Here is a 15,781-nt window from a genome sequence, read left to right on the forward strand (position 1 = left end):
ATCATGGATAGCATCTCTATGCTGATGCTCAGAAGCAAGCGAGTCCTCAAAGGAGTTACACTCTCTCAGGGTCATCCTTGATACTGTTCATGATTTCCTCCCGGAATTCTGAAAGTACAGCAAGTGGAATTTTCCCATCAGGGAAGCCTGCATGAACTGATGAGCCAAGGCAGTCGTATCACCATTGCCTGGCAGCACTGTATAGAACGTACAGCAAGCTGAATTTGCTATTAGGGAAGCCTGCATGAACTGATGAGCCAAGGCAGTCTTATCACCACTGCCTGGCAGTATAGAAAGTAAAGCAAGCAGAATTTTCCTACCAGGGGAGCCTGCATGAACTGATTGAGCCAAGACAGTCGTATCACCTTTGCCTGGCAGTATAGAAGTCCAGGATATATCACTACCCCCTGAAAGATACAGACATTTGGATGGGGTTGGGTGGACCCTATCAGGGTCCCCTCAAAACATGATTGTTGCATGGGAAAGGCAAGGTTCTCATTTGAAGCATCTCTCTCTTGTAAAGCAGAAGGCTGTTCCATAGATCTTTTGAATTCAGAGCGGAAATTTCAGTGGCTCTATCCCCTTAATATCAGGTATCAGTGACTCTCTCTCAAGGAAACACTCTTCATCTCCACTGGAGGAGTTGAAGTGGGATTTCCTAGAATCCACTGCTTTTGGAGTATTGGCCAAAATGTGGATTCTGCTCAGAGAGGGATGGAAACACGCTGCCATGTTCTGTTGGAACGTGCAGTACAGTAGTCTCCTTCCATACTTGTATTGTTCTCGCCTTGCAAGAGGCTTACTGTCTCCCAATTTATACAGATACAAGCCTGCCCATTAAAATTTTAAGAAACTAAAACATTTCACTCTGTCTTAAAACTAAGTACTCAGCATGGCTCACTAAAGTGGTTGAAATAAAACATAGTCAGACATGGTTTCCGGAGCACATCCAGGGGACTAGTGAACTCTTGGTCAGACCAGAGTGTAATTGAAGATGGTGCTGACTTATGTTGTCACAGCTGTGCAAGTATGATATAGAGCTTAGGTAATCATTGTAGAACAGGAGATTGAGCCCTCCTGCCCTGAGTCCTTTAAACTCTGTCACACTGCCAACAAGCACTATTGTGGCTGAGACCAACTATAAGAGAATTCTTTGTAATTGGTTGGTATGTTTTATGGAGGCCTGGGGGGACCATGAGAGAGTAACTCCTTTGAGGACGGATAGCGGCTACACTATCAAAAAACTTCATATAGGGTTTCTGTGTTGTGTCAGAGTTAGTACCTGTAATTTTATTGTATGCCTTATAATGAAAAATATTTGTAAATGTTCTAAAAAGTAATATGAGGCAATTTGCAGTTCTGTCTAACTTAGCATACCCTGTTGTTTTAATTCTCAAAATTATATTTTCTTTTTACATTATTAGATTGATGCTAAAGATCCACGAAAAATGCTGTACATGTTTACTAACGGTAAATATTTCCTTATAACTGGGAGAAATGGACCAAAGTGGGATAGTTGAACTGGTAGATGTTTGTTGGAAATTTTGTTTCAACAGAAGGAAAATTTTCTTGATGCATTGGGTAAAATTGATTTTAATCTTTTCCTTTTCTTGTAGAATTAAATTTCCATGCAGAGAAGCAAAATGAAAACAGTACTGCAGTGTATACGTTTGCTGTTCATGCACTTTATTGCTCCTAGATTTAATATCTGAATTTTTGTGCCAGTGGTTCAGCTAACAGGTTTTCTGTAACACTGATATCAACATTAATTACAGTAGGCAGTAATATTTAAAACCATTCCACTATGAATGTATATAATTCTCTTCCCCCAAATGTGAATTTTAATTCTCACTAATTGTGTCATTGGGTTTTTGCACTGAAAATATTGTAATCTGTGTATGCTATAGTTTTCTTCATTGGACAATGGAAGCTAATTTTTTTGATGTTGACACAGGGAGTACATACCTGCGATTGAAGGTGCCAGGTGCGTTACGTCCTCGTGGTGTTAAAGGTGCTCATGGGCTGTTCTGTTTAGCTGGTGGTTTTTGCTGTGCTTAGTTTGAAGTGACTACTTATGTTGAGCTTATAGAGCGTGCTCATTTACTCTCTAACTCTTGTTATGCCTTAGACCTGACTTAGTGTTCAATACTGCATAATGTGTGTGGTTTTCAGCTGTAAGCTCAAGTAACTGGTCACCTTTTCTCTTTATGGATCTTAATCTTAGTCTGTGTGTAAATAGGACAACTATATGTGTATTTATATGTTTCAACTTTATCTTTTCATGCATAATATATATTTTGACTTCATTGGCTTGTTTGTGCTTGTGACACCAGGCAAAAATCTGGTTGCTGTTATGATTAGCCATAACAATACACTGTATGATCTTAGGCCTATTGAAAGTTTTATGAATAGTAAGGCCTATGCTGTTAACTGGTAGGATATACAAGCATTCTACATTACAAGGTACTTTAATAAGAGCTGATAGAATAATATCATCCAGGTTTTTGTTGATTTAGATATGTTTAACTTAGTATTGCAATGTTTATCCTTTTTTTACTTTGATTGTAGGAGTTAATATCTCTTACGTTAATTTGTAGAGAAGTTCTTTCATACCATACATCTCAAATTTTAAATTAAATTAGCACCTTATATTTATTTTCCTATTAATTTTTCTATGCTCTTAGTATTAAAGAAATCTAAACATTCAACTTTTAGAGGATAAAAGAGAAAAATACTTTTAGAAATGATAAGGTGAAAATATGAAGTTTTTTCATTCTGACTTATGTTTGCTTTAAGCATATTTTCCTGTTACTTAGCTTCCTTTTTTAAAAACCATGCCAACACCATAACTTATAGGTATCTAACTCTCATTAAGTATATTTGTTATGACTGTTGACCCACAATTTACTGTAGTGTATGTATGTCTACAATGGTGTCTTATGACAAAGAAATCCTTTAGGCACTTTTAGTATGCAGTATGCATGGTTGTGTCATTTTTTCTCATTCTTTGTTATAGATTTGTGGTAACAAATGATTAGGTATTATTAAAATATTATTCCATGCATACATATCCTAAAGTTATGTGTGAAACAGCAAGATCCTGATACTCTGAGTTTGTGCTAGAAATGTCAGATATTGATTAGGCAAGCTCTTGTAGCCAAAGGTAATGGAGCATAGTTTATGTGGCTACTGTAATGGCACAGCAACTTGCCACACTGGTTTGTGGAAGTGACAATTTTTTCCTTGATTTTATGGTTATTACATATTATGATATAGATATTGGGTAAGGTAGTTCATGTTCGCGTTGGTCCAACTAATGTAGGATGCATGGATGTCTTAGTTTGTACTCATTCCCTGTTATGGATTCATGTTGGCTTGTTTATTTTGAGACATATTAGAGCAAGGCGCTAAAGTCCAGAGTTTGTAACCATAGAGATGCACACTCTTCTTGTGATTAAGGAAACTCCTACACCCATGAATCTTGGAGCAAAGTTCATGTTGCTGCTGTAATGGGACTGACAATTTTAGCCATTTTTATTATGTGTAACTGGTATATCTTTTAAAGTTACTATTTCTTTGAATATATTGATATAGGTAATGATTTTAAGTATTCAATGGATACTGTATGCCCATTCTAGTACAAGAGTATTAATTTAATTTTCATATATTCTTTCTCCATATCTGATAATACAATGAATTTTTACTGCTTTGCTTTTAACATGGCCATGTTCCTACAGGAATACAAACTTATGCCTTTTAATTGGAGAATATCTTTCTTGTGTAAAGTGAGCTCTTTTAAAAGATGAAAAAAAAAAGACACGTCTGGAGATATAATGTATTCTTCTGAATGACCTCTTGAAGCCAGAAAGAGATATTCCTTTTTAGGCTTGCCAGTACTAATGAAAAGTCTCTTGTATTCTGCTCTCAGAGCACAGGTCCTCTTCAAGCAGTACTTGATGGCTCAAAGAGCAAAGAAGCATCCAGGTTGCTACCAACAAAATCTTAGCAAGAAGGGATTGATAATGTCCCAAGTCTGTAATCAGAAATGATGATAGATTCGAGTCTGTGATCAGAAACCGGGGACAAAAGAGAATGAGAAGCTTCAACCAACCCTCAGAGTGCAGGACAAGATAAGAAATGCCATGCAAATCATCAACCCCCTTTGCTGAGGCTAATGCCAAAAGAAAAAAAAAAGTCTTCAAAGTTAAATCTCTCTTCAAAACCAATGCAGAGACATCCTACTCTGGAGGGTGAAGTTCTGAAGGCAGGGCAGATTGTTCAAAATTTCTTTATAAGCATGGAATTGACCACTGAAGCAGAGAGATCCAATCCCCTCAGTATAAACACTTGTGATAAGGCTGAGCGATAACCTTTAACTGCTGAGATGAAAGGGACTTACCTCACCAAAGAAAGATAAAGTCTGCCATCAACTGAATAGATGCTCTGACTAGAGAGATACCCCCTTCAGTGACACCAAATTAGCCCACTTGCCTTGGCAGATGCTAGTAGATCTACTGAGATATACTTACACCTCCTGTGCATCCCTGCATGAGAGCCTGTTTCTCGGGGGATGACCTGCATAATCTCCATTCATGAAGACAAAGGGAGTGACTCGACTGTTGGAACCTTTGGGTGGGAGATTGACAAAGAAGAGTGGGCCATAGGGGTAGCTCCCTTGGAATCTATATGAGAAGTGATAGCCAATCTGCATACAATTCTGCCTGAAATCACAGGGTCATTCGTAGGTTTATAGTAATAAAAATTCTGTTATTCTTGGAAGAAGACTGAAGGTGGTGGTGGCAATGCACAAGCATCCAGATTATCCCAGGGATGTTGAAATGCAGCTTCTATTACTGCCCAAGGATCTGGAATTTGAGAGCAAGTGATTGAAAGATTTTTCTGTCTAGACACAGGGTCATTCATAGGTTTATAGTGATGAAAACTCTGTTGTTCTTTTAAGAAGACTGAAGATTGTGGAAATGCACAGACATCCAGATAGTCCCAGGGATGTTTGAATGCAACTTCTATTACTGCCAGATTGTCCCAGGAATGTTTGAATGCAACTTCTATTACTGCCCAAGGATCTGGATTTTGAGAGCAAGTGATTGGAAGTTTTTTGTTAAGCCTGTTTGCAAACAGATCTAGGGGAGGAAGACCCAACATCTTGAACAGCTTTTTATGCTAATAGAAGATGAAGAGACCACTGTGTACTCACCACCTGATGTTTGTGACTGAGTTGGTCTGCTAGCAAATTGAAGTTGCCCAGAATGTACTTCTGATTTTTACCTAGAGACACCCACGTGTGGATCATCACAGCTAGACAGCAGAGAGTGTTGGGTATTATTCTCCTTTGCATTTTGATACAGACTACTACTGTGGTGCTGTTGCTCATCAGTGTCACAAAATTATCTATTATCTTGCTCTGAAAAGAAAGTAGAGTTAGCCATGCACCTAACATCTCCAATATGTTGATGTGCAAGGGGCTAGATGTTCTGTCCACCAGCCTGAGGTGAATTTCCCTTTCAGGTGAGCTCCCATCTCCTCTTTGAGGCGTCCAATAATAGGAGCATATCTGGAGGAGAGGAGAATAGGTGAATGTTTGTTAGTTAACAAGTGAAGATCTTGCCTCATGTCCCAGCTCAATGAAACAAGATGGGAGGGAGAATTAAGAGGAGCTGACCATAAGTGTTTCAGTTGCCTTTGGAGAGATCAAAGAAGACATCAGTCTTAAAGTACCAGCTTCTCTAAAGATGAAACATGACTGAAATTAGATTGCCAGAGCTAAGCTGGTTGCGTCTGTTAAAAGACAAAGTTTCTTGCTATTCCCCTGAACTTGATTATATGGAAGTCTGCTGGAAATGCCTTCATCCTGACAGAGTTCAGAAATATACCCAGATACTTTTTTGGTGTTTGGAAAAGAGGTCAAATTTCTATCAATGCATGAAAACGCCTAGAGTTTTGCATGGGTCCTTGACTTGAATCAAGATGCAGACATGACTAGGCAAAGATTAACAAATGAATCATGGTGGTATCTCTGTAGACAAATACCTCTTGAATAGGTCCAAGCCAGAACCAAATTGAACACTCTAGTGAAACTTGAGAAGCTTTAGATAGTCCATAACTGAGCGCTGTGAATCGGAGAACTGTCCATCCCCAAACAAAATGTAGAAATTTCTGAGAATCTTGGTGAATGGGTATGTGAAAGTATGCATCCTAAAGATTTCTTGAAAGCATGAAGCCCCTCTCTCTGACTGAGGCTAACAGGGAATGGAGGTGTTTCCATCATGAATGGAGTCTGATGAACAAACTCAATCAAGAAGGAAGAGTTGATTATTAGCCTCCATCCCCTGGGTGTTCTCATCTGCCCAGGACTTAACTTCTTGCTTGCATTTTCACCAGATTTATAAGGGTTTTGTTAACATAATATTTCTTATGGACTCTTATCCCATGAACATAGTCTCCTAGGTAAAATGTGTTCTTCAGCTACTTTTAGGAAACCCACCTAAAAAGTTAAGTCTGCTTAAAATACATTAGTTTGTATTCTTGTCGTAACAAATACTACATTTTTCAAAGTAATTTGTATTTTTCTTTGGTACAAGCTGCCCCACTTAGTCCTTGCAGTGAAAGATCAGGTGATGCCTTACATGCTTACTATTATCGATAACACTGTAACTTATGCTTATTCAGCCACTCAGCTATACATAGGGAAAATACAAATTACTTTGAAAAATTTGGTATATCTTCTTGGACTACCATTTAGAAAATTGTTATATCACATTTTTTACAGTTTTGTTTATCCTTACATCTTTAATGTTTAGTTTTACGTAAGGGAATATATTTTCTGAAACTTTGACAGTGGTACTTATTATGTATTATATGGTTAACAGAGGATGTCAGTTTTCATGTTTACCATTTTTATAGCTTTGTTTCACCATCAACTCATCACTTAAATATATACATACAGCCCTTCATGCCTGTACCAATTGGAACCTGATGTGCCCATCAGTCAACTGCCTTACTTTTGTATGTGTTAAGCAGTTTTCCTCAGGCTTTTCTCTCATTGCTGCTTCAACTTATTTCATCAAGTTCCATTCTGTTTTCATCTTCTTCAATATTTTCCTTCTTTAACATGATTATTCTCCAACAAGCATTCCCAGAAGCATTCCTTTCAGTCTCAATCCTCCAAGCCCACTAGAGTCTCTAGAGGTAAGGTAAGAGGAGCTAAATAATAGGGTAAATGCCCCTCCCCACAAGTCGTCACCATTTTGGGGGGTGTGTCTGGCAAGCCATTGTGCTACATGGTTGATCTTCGGATTGGAAGAGTGGGTAGTAGATGTTCTTTGGGTGGGGTATCTACTACCCTTCGACTTCCCTCCCCCTCTCTCCAATCAGCTTCCTCATCACTTGACATGCGCTCTCAGCTCGTTAAAACATCAAGCTCTCCGAGGCAAAATAGTGAAGGTGATGGAGAAAGGAGCAGTGGAAATGGTAGAGCATCCTTCTCCAGGTTTTTACAGTAAGGTCTTTCTTGTTCCCAAGGTGACGGGCAATTGCCGGCCAGTGATAGACCTGTCAACCCTGAACCTCATCATGAGGGAGACCCGATTCAGGATGGAGACTCCTCGAACGGTGTTGGTAGCCATCAGGGAGAACGACTTTATGCTTTTAATAGACCTGAAGGATGCATACTTCCAGATCCCGACATATCCTTCCTCCAGGAAATGTCTCTGCTTCAGCCTGGGGGGATTAGTTTTCCAGTTCAAAGTCTTGTGCTTTGGCCTCTCAACAGCTCCTCAAGTATTCACAAGTGTATTCACCCAGGTTTCATTGTGGGCCCACTCCCAGGGAATTTGTCTTCTCATTTCTCAGATACCTCAACAACTGGCTGGGTTGGCGGCGTCTTGGGAGAAGTTAATCCAAGACAGGGATGATCATCTTCAGTTTTGTCACGACTTAGGCATCGTGGTGAATTTGGAGAAGTCTCATCTCCTCCCTAGTCAAAGGATTCTTTACCTAGGCATGGTCATAGACACAGTCTCATCAAGGGTTTTCCCGTCAGACCCCGAGAATGGAGAAATTCAAAGTTGTGGCTCGATCCTTCCTTTCAGAGCAGTCTCAACCAGCTCATCAGTGGCAAGTGATTCTGGGTCTGTTAACCCCCCTAGAAAAGTTGGTCCCATGTGGTCGTCTACATCTCTGGTCCCGGCAGTGGAGGCTGAAAGAGTTTTGGTCTCCTTCAAGGGATCCCTCTCATTTTCAAGTTCCATTGTTGAAAGAAGTGAGAGAGGACCTGTCGTGGTGGCTGGACAACAGAAACTTGGCGATAGGAGTGCTCCTTCATTCTCCTCCAGAGATTCTTCTATTCTCAGGCACCTCATATGAGGGTTGGGGAGCACAATTGGAAGGTCTTATAACATCTGGGTTTTGGACTCCACCACTCTGGAAGGTCTTATAACATCTGGTTTTTGGACTCTGTAAGAGTGGCAGCTTCACATCAATGCTCTGGAACTCAAAACTGCCTTCCTAGCTCTTCAAGAATTTCAGGAGAGGGGGATGAAACACTCTGTGGTACTCATGTCAGATAACACCACAGTGGTGGCCTATGTAAACAAGCAGGGGGACCTGGTGTCATGCCAGCTACACTCCCTGACAGTACTTACTCATTAGTGGGCGATAGATCATTCAGTGGACCTCTCTGCCAGGTATATCCCAGGCAGGAGGAATGTAGTGTTGGACAATCTGAGTTGTTGAAGTCAGGTCATAAGGACATAGTGGTCTCTGCACCAGGACATAGTAAATAGGCTCTTTCATCTGTGGAGAAGGCCCTCAATAGACCTGTTTGCAACAAGGTTCAACAAGAAACTTAAGGTTTTCTGTTCCGAGATTCTAGATCCCTTTGCAGTGGCAGAGGACACCCTGCAACACCCCTGGGACAATGTGGAAGTTTATGCCTACCTCCATTTTGCCTAATCCATCAGGTTCTGAACAGGGTAATGGCCTCTCAGAATCTCAGAATGACCCTAGTGGCTCCCATGTGGGCTCACGCGGAGTGGTTCCCTGATCTTTTAGCCCTACTGTCAGAAGCTCCGAGAGAGATTCCTCTGTGGCACAACCTTCTGTGTCAACCCCACTTCCAGAGGCACACTGCTCAGTAGGGTCCCTATCTCTTCACGACTGGAGACAGTCCAGTATCTCCTCTGAGTAAGAGGCTTTTCTCACAAAAAGTTAAGTATATCTTAGTTTAACCAGACCACTGAGCTGATTAACAGCTTTTCAGGACTGGCCCAAAGGATTAGATTTATTTTAGGTGGCCAAGAACCAATTAGTTACCTACCAACGGGACCTACAGCTTATTGTGGAATCTGAACCACATTATAGCGAGAAATGAATTTCTTTCACCAGAAATAAATTCGTCTTATTCTTCATTGGCCGGTTGGAGAACAGAACCCACTCGCCCAACAAGGAACTGCTTTTCTCACAGAGCAACATTGGAGATGTCCTGGCTATCTCAGAAGATCTTCATCAGCCGTTTACCAGGGCAAGTGGACTGTTTACTGTGGTTGGTGTCGTCAGTGGGTTCTCTCTCCAGTCAGAACTTCTGTTCAGCAAGTAGCACACTTCCTTGTTTTTCTCCGCAGAGAGAAACGACTTTCCGTGTTTTCCATCAAGGGCTACAGAGCTGCCTTGAAAGCCATTCAACATATGAGGAATGCCAGTCTTTCTTTCTTGTGGGAAATCTCAGTACTTCTCAAGAGCTTTGAGCAGTCTTGTCCTCCAAAAGAATGAGAAATGTCAGTCTTTCTTTCTCATGGGAAATCTCAATGCTTCTCAAGAGCTTTGAGCAGTCTTGTCCTCCAAAAGAACTTAGACCACCCAGTTGCCGCCTGACTTTGGTACTGGGCCGCCTCACCCTGCTCCTTTTGAGCCTTTATTCCATGTGTCAGACAGGAACCTGACTCTATGATGGTTCTCCTGTTGGCCCTGTCCTCTTCGAAACGAGTTGGTGAACTCCATGGCCTATCCTTTGATGTCAAACATATGAGGGGTTGGACGTCCGTAGCCTTCGAATTTGTCCCGGAATTCATGGCTAAGACTCAAAACCCCTCTTCTCATGATGACAGATTTGAATCTTTTTCCATTTTGTCCCTTAAAGACTTTGTTGACAACGATCTGGAGGAATTGCTCTTATGCCCTGTCAGAGCACTGCACAGCTATCTGGAAAGGACTCATCATCTCAGACGGGGTACCGAAGACTTTTCCTTAGCAATAGCCGGAACAAGAAAGAAGCGTCCAAGAATACAATCTCCTTTTGGCTTCGTGAAACTATCAGACAAGCTTATAGTTTGACTTCGTGCCCCAGTCCTAACACAGTGCATGCAAGAGCACATGATGTTAGAGGGCTAGGTCCTTCTTTGGCTTTCAAAATGAACTTGCCTGTTTAAAGGATTTTGAAGGTTGGCACTTTGCTTCGTCAGACCACCTTCACTTCCTTCTGTCACCCACAGGTCCTTGGACACTTTTTCCTTGAGTCTGGTGGTGGCTGCTCAACAGGTTGTGTAACTCATCCAGTACCCCCAGCGGGACAGTTTATATTTGACCTAAGATGATGGTATGAAAGTGAGAAGGAATGAGATGACTGGTCTCTTTCCTTTTCCTTCTCCTCTTCTCTACCTGGCGGGCCATGAGAAATCATTCCATCATGTGCTGGATTTGGTTTGAGTTTTGCTTATTCCTACATGAATATTAAAACTTTTGCAAAAGCAAGTCCCTCCTCTCTCTAGTAAGGGGGAGAGAGGATTGATAGCAAACTATTGGTGGCTACGAAGGTTTGTTATCTACAGATATAGTTCTTTAACTTCCTTCTACATTGTTGCATTATATTGTAACAAGGCCCAGAAGTCTGGCTGTTAAATAATCACTTATTTATTATGTCAGGGGCTTTGGTTTCCTTCCATAGGCTTCTTTAACCCTGGTGCTGAACTTTCCAGACTTTCTTTCCTCCCTCCGAAAGTGAGTGTATCGTTAAGTTAAGACCCAGATTTGTTCCGCATATGAACAAATGACAAATATTTTAATCAATTTGTATTTTTCATAGCTAACAAACCTGCGGTCTTAACTTATACTGCCCACCTGCAGCCACACCTGGGCTGGAAGAAACTTAGGTGTAGATTCATACATGATGGAGGTGACAGTTGCCATCTAAGCCTATCAACCTACCTCGTTGCCACGAGTTCCTTGTGTGTTTTATTTTTACCGGTTTCCAGCTGGCACTAGAAGAATTATCTATAAGTTAAGACTGCAGGTTTGTTAGCTATGAAAAATACAAATTGATTAGAAAATTTGTGATTTTTTTATAATTTTCCAAGAGCAGTTCATATGTAGCAGTTGTAATAGTTCCAACAAGTGTTCAGAAATTTTAATACTGTATTTTTGTTTTTGGTTACATCTGGTATTAGTAATTAAAGTTCATGGATATCAATAACAGCTATAGTTCACGATTGTGAACTAAATTTTATTTTGCATTAGCCAACCTCGTATACAGTATATATTTTAGGTTTATTGTTTCTTTTATTGCTTATGTGCAAATAGTAGTGCATTTTCAATTTTGTACCTTTGCTTGTATCTTTTTCATGGGCTTATCAACCCCAAGCATTAAGGAGTGAGTATTTGTTAACCTTGTTAGTGTGCTTTTTATGGATTTTTCTTTGGTACTTGTATAGTAAGTGCAGTCATCTATTATGCTTCAGTTAAAAGTGATGTTTATATTTTGTAAGTGTGTTGTATTATTTTTGGATGTGTAACTGACCTAGCTGTTATCATTTGTTATCCTTAATTATTACCTTGTTGATTAATTGCTCTCACTGCAGTGGTTCTGCTGTTATTTTTTTAGGGCATGTTTTACTTTTCATTTTTCTGTTGAAATGTCACAGTATAGGTATAAAGGTTGGCAAGTTAAACTTGGTACTAATTTATGTCTTAACCTTGAAAGGTACTTGTACCATGTTTTGGATCAAGTGTCACTACCATGCTTCTTGCTTGTTTTTCCTTGTGAGATGTACCATGATTAGTCTCCCACTGTGTGGGTGCTCTTCTACAAGAGGAAGTAATATGAAAAGAGACATGGAAAGAGTGCCACCATTCAGATGTCATGGTTATTTGCACTGGAATCTTCAAAATGTACTTTGCAATAAGCAGTAGCATCTTCTGCCTTACTATTGTTGCTGTCAAGGAACATGCCTTTTCAGACAAGATTACAGTTAAGCAGCCAGGTACAGACCATGTTCCCTTACCAGCCTACCCAGCAGCACCTTAGCCAAGTAGCTTTTCCTGAGGTCTGACTCTTTTTAGAGTCATGACCATAACCATTGCCAGGATTACTACCAAAATCACAACCAGGACTGCAACTGCTTTTCAACCTGGACCTATATAAAGGCAGGAGTAGCAGTGGCCAGACTGAAAAGATGACTGCATCTTTTAGTGAGAATTGTTATTAATGCCTCTACTGACACTTCCAGTGAAAAAAGACTAGGCTTGCTTCCTCACTAGGTTTCTGTCTTTCTCTCTATCCTCTGCTAATTCCTTTCTCTCTATCCTCTGCTAATTTCTTTGCAGTAGATATTGACACTGTTGACCAAAATGGGTCTTGCGAGGTACCAGTTTATTATGGACTTAGTGACCCAAGTTGTTATACCTCACTGTTCTTTGAATGCCCAGTTTTTAGGAGCAGTTCTAGAAAGCTGGAGCTCTCTAGAAAGCTGGATTTAACTGCAACCAGGGAAACATTTAGGAAGATGGGATGAGCTTCAACCCCTACGAAGGGTACAGTATCAGATGTCATAATGGAGTAACCAGCAACCAGCATAGTTGCCATACTGTATTCCAGGAGTGGTCAACAGAGGATCCCTGGAATACCCACCTTGAAGCCTGTAGTGAAGAAACAGTTGCCCCTTTGGTCCAGGAAGGGAAAAGCCCCCTGCTTAGGAGATAGATGTGGAAATGTGCTCTCCCACAGAAGGGTGCATGTCTCTGAAATTTTGGAGATTGTGGTTTTGGATATGTGTGAGACCATGGTTGATGGAAGTTGTCAGGAATGTTGATTGATTGACAATCTCTCTCTCTTGAGATGACCCCCACTTGCCTTACATACAGTAAGATTTATTGAATGTTGTTTATTGATTGAATAAAATGCCTTAATTTTACAGTCACTGTTTTCTGGTTTCCTAAGAGGTTCGGATGGATGGCCATCATCAACCTTAGCTCACTGAAGAAATTTCTGCAGCCAACTCCTTTCTGCTTGCCTGTATGATTCCATTTGGGTACAGTCAAAGATTTATTGTGCCAGTCTTCCAGAAAACATTTGAAGAAGGAATTTCGTGGCAGGACCCTTTTCCTATGGTATAGCTGCAGCTTCCCAGATTTTCATCAGGGTTCTTGCACCAATGATTAAAGGAGAGGCATCCAGTTTAGGATGAACCTGGACAACTGGTGAGTGATTGCATCATCTGCAAAGGAGAGCTACACTACGACCTCTACTAGGTCAGTATATCAACTGGGAGATGTTAGATCTAACACCATCGATGGAGGCAACCTACCTGGGAGTGGACGTCGACTTGGTGAAAACTTTGGTTTGCTGAGGGAGGGACAGGATTCAAAGATTGTCATCCTTGGTACAGAAGTTTTATTGCAGTCTGGGGCCACCAGACAAGCTAAGGCATTCCCTCATCAGGGGCACATAGTCTCCCTGGAGAAGCTTGTTCCCCACAGGTGTTTCATGATGTGGTTGCTACATTGGTAACTGATCAGATGCTTATTAGCAGTTTCTAACCAGATGACTTTCATTAGTACCCATGGATGACATCCTCGTTGATTTTTGATGGTGGTAAAATTCAGGGTCTGTAGTTGCATACTACTAGTCCCTCTACCTAAGCTTCTGCTGTTCACAGACTCTATGAATCACTGTAGAGGATCACAAGTACTGACCACTAGGGAACTCACTACAAAAGAGGAGGCAGCATATCAACTTCCTGTTATTAAAGGTTGTTAATTAGGGTTCTAAGCATTCAAATAGTTTATCAGAGGCAAGGTGGTGGTTGTAATACCTCAACAACAGTTCTAAGATTGGCAACATTGTGTTAGCTCACAGTAGACACAAATCCAAGGTTCATCTTAGGAAAAACGTTCATTGTATTGGATAGCCTAAGCATAGGGGAAAGGTACATCTATCCAAGTGGTTGCTGGTTGCAGCATCCAGAAATCTGTTTGCATTAAGAGTCATAACTAAGATGCCACTCAACCAGACCAGGAACTCTGTTAAGTAACCTTATTTGGTCTCATCTCAAAAGCCCAGGACAAATGTCAGACCTCAAAAAAACTTAAGATGACCCTATGAGTTCCTTTGTGGCTTTGGTAGAGATTCTCCAATTTCCTGTCCCTGCTGATCACAGCCCCACTTTCAGAGATTCTAGAGGAACCTTGAGATGCTGCAACTTCACAGTATTGCTGTAAAATAGGAGATTTTCTAAAGTAACAGCCAAAGCCTTTGTCAGACTTGGCAAAACTTCAGTTATATGTCTCTACTAGACAAAGTGGAACTACTGTTGTTGTGAAGTTTATCAAGAACATCAAAGAGCACTTTCATCAGATGCCTTCCATGCCTCTGAACTGAGATTTGTTGCTTGTTTTGAGGAGCCTTACCATACTACCATACAGGCCATTATAGTACATTTCACTGCTGGATCTTGTGTTGAATATAATTTTTCTTCTAGCCTTTGTTTTTTTGAAATGGGTCAAGGTGATTCACATTCTTTGTAGAAGACTCACAGGGGGCAGGAGTTCCATTGAATTCTCTTCTGTCACTGACTATGTTGTGGAGACACATTCTCCAGGGAGCCAGGACCATTCCAAAGCACCCTTCACCATTCCTTTTATTGCTTCTGTCACCCTTAATGAAGAAGACCTTCTTCTGTGACTAGTGAAAGAAGTTTGCCTTAGATTTTGAAAGGAAGCATGATATGGATAGCACTGTAAATGCTGGTACCTGGGTACCACTTTTGCCTTGCTGATTTTCAACTCAGGGCTGTAAGTCTTAAAGATTGATGGATGCTTTTTCTTTGGGACAGTAGTTACAGCAATGCAGGTTTTACTGTCTTCTGAATTTTTGTTATTATCCCTTCTTGTAAGGCATCTATGGCAACAGTCTACTGAGGTACTTACATCTACGTCTGTCGTTTATAGTAAGTGATGGCTTTTGGTGAAACAAGTAAGACCTGTTCTTAAACATATTTGATTTTTCCAGTACAAACTCATTACTTATAATATACTTCCTCCTCACAGCCATATATCCATACATCACAAAGAAGTAAGGTAGGTGATTGATGGGTACCTTAGGTTCCATGTAGGGCATCCATAGGGCTATGGATGCCTTGTGTTTGTGTGTGATTGGTTTGTATTGAAAATAAACCAGTATTATAGGAAATTTAATGCTTATATAGTGTCTCTTTTTTAACCATAGATTATTTTTGTATGTGTGTCTGCTTTACAGTAGGATCTCTCTTTATGTCCCAAATCTGTTCCTACAGCAAGGATGTAAACCGATTTTGTCCATAAGTCGGAATTTAAGCAGACGTAATGACGTGAATCAGTAAAAATAAAAAATAAATAAAAGAGAAAACAATTCCTGAGCATATACATACAGTACAAGGGTAAATATTTTCCTTACATTTACTGTACGGTAAATAAAAAGAAACAATTCCTTACCTTTACTCCTGTGGTTGGCTTGCAT

General features: G+C 40.4%; 1 protein-coding gene across 24 annotated transcripts in view; it reads left to right on the forward strand.

Annotated features, from left to right (window-relative positions):
• Positions 1 to 15,781, forward strand: part of KrT95D (phosphofurin acidic cluster sorting protein KrT95D) — a 240,640-nt gene that overhangs the window by 180,967 nt on the left and 43,892 nt on the right. For 9 of the 24 annotated variants that reach the window (XM_067110143.1, XM_067110156.1, XM_067110142.1 and 6 more), the window contains one exon: positions 1,955 to 2,011. The exons of 12 other annotated variants lie outside the window; for them this stretch is intronic. In XM_067110143.1, coding sequence (XP_066966244.1) covers positions 1,955 to 2,011 — 57 coding nt within the window. The remainder of the gene's footprint in view (positions 1 to 1,954; positions 2,012 to 15,781) is intronic. 3 more of the 24 variants (XM_067110146.1, XM_067110147.1, XM_067110157.1) reach the window with 1 other exon arrangement.

Source organism: Macrobrachium rosenbergii, chromosome 10 (genome assembly GCF_040412425.1).
Source record: "Macrobrachium rosenbergii isolate ZJJX-2024 chromosome 10, ASM4041242v1, whole genome shotgun sequence".
In the NCBI taxonomy this organism is placed as follows: Eukaryota; Metazoa; Arthropoda; class Malacostraca; order Decapoda; family Palaemonidae; genus Macrobrachium; species Macrobrachium rosenbergii.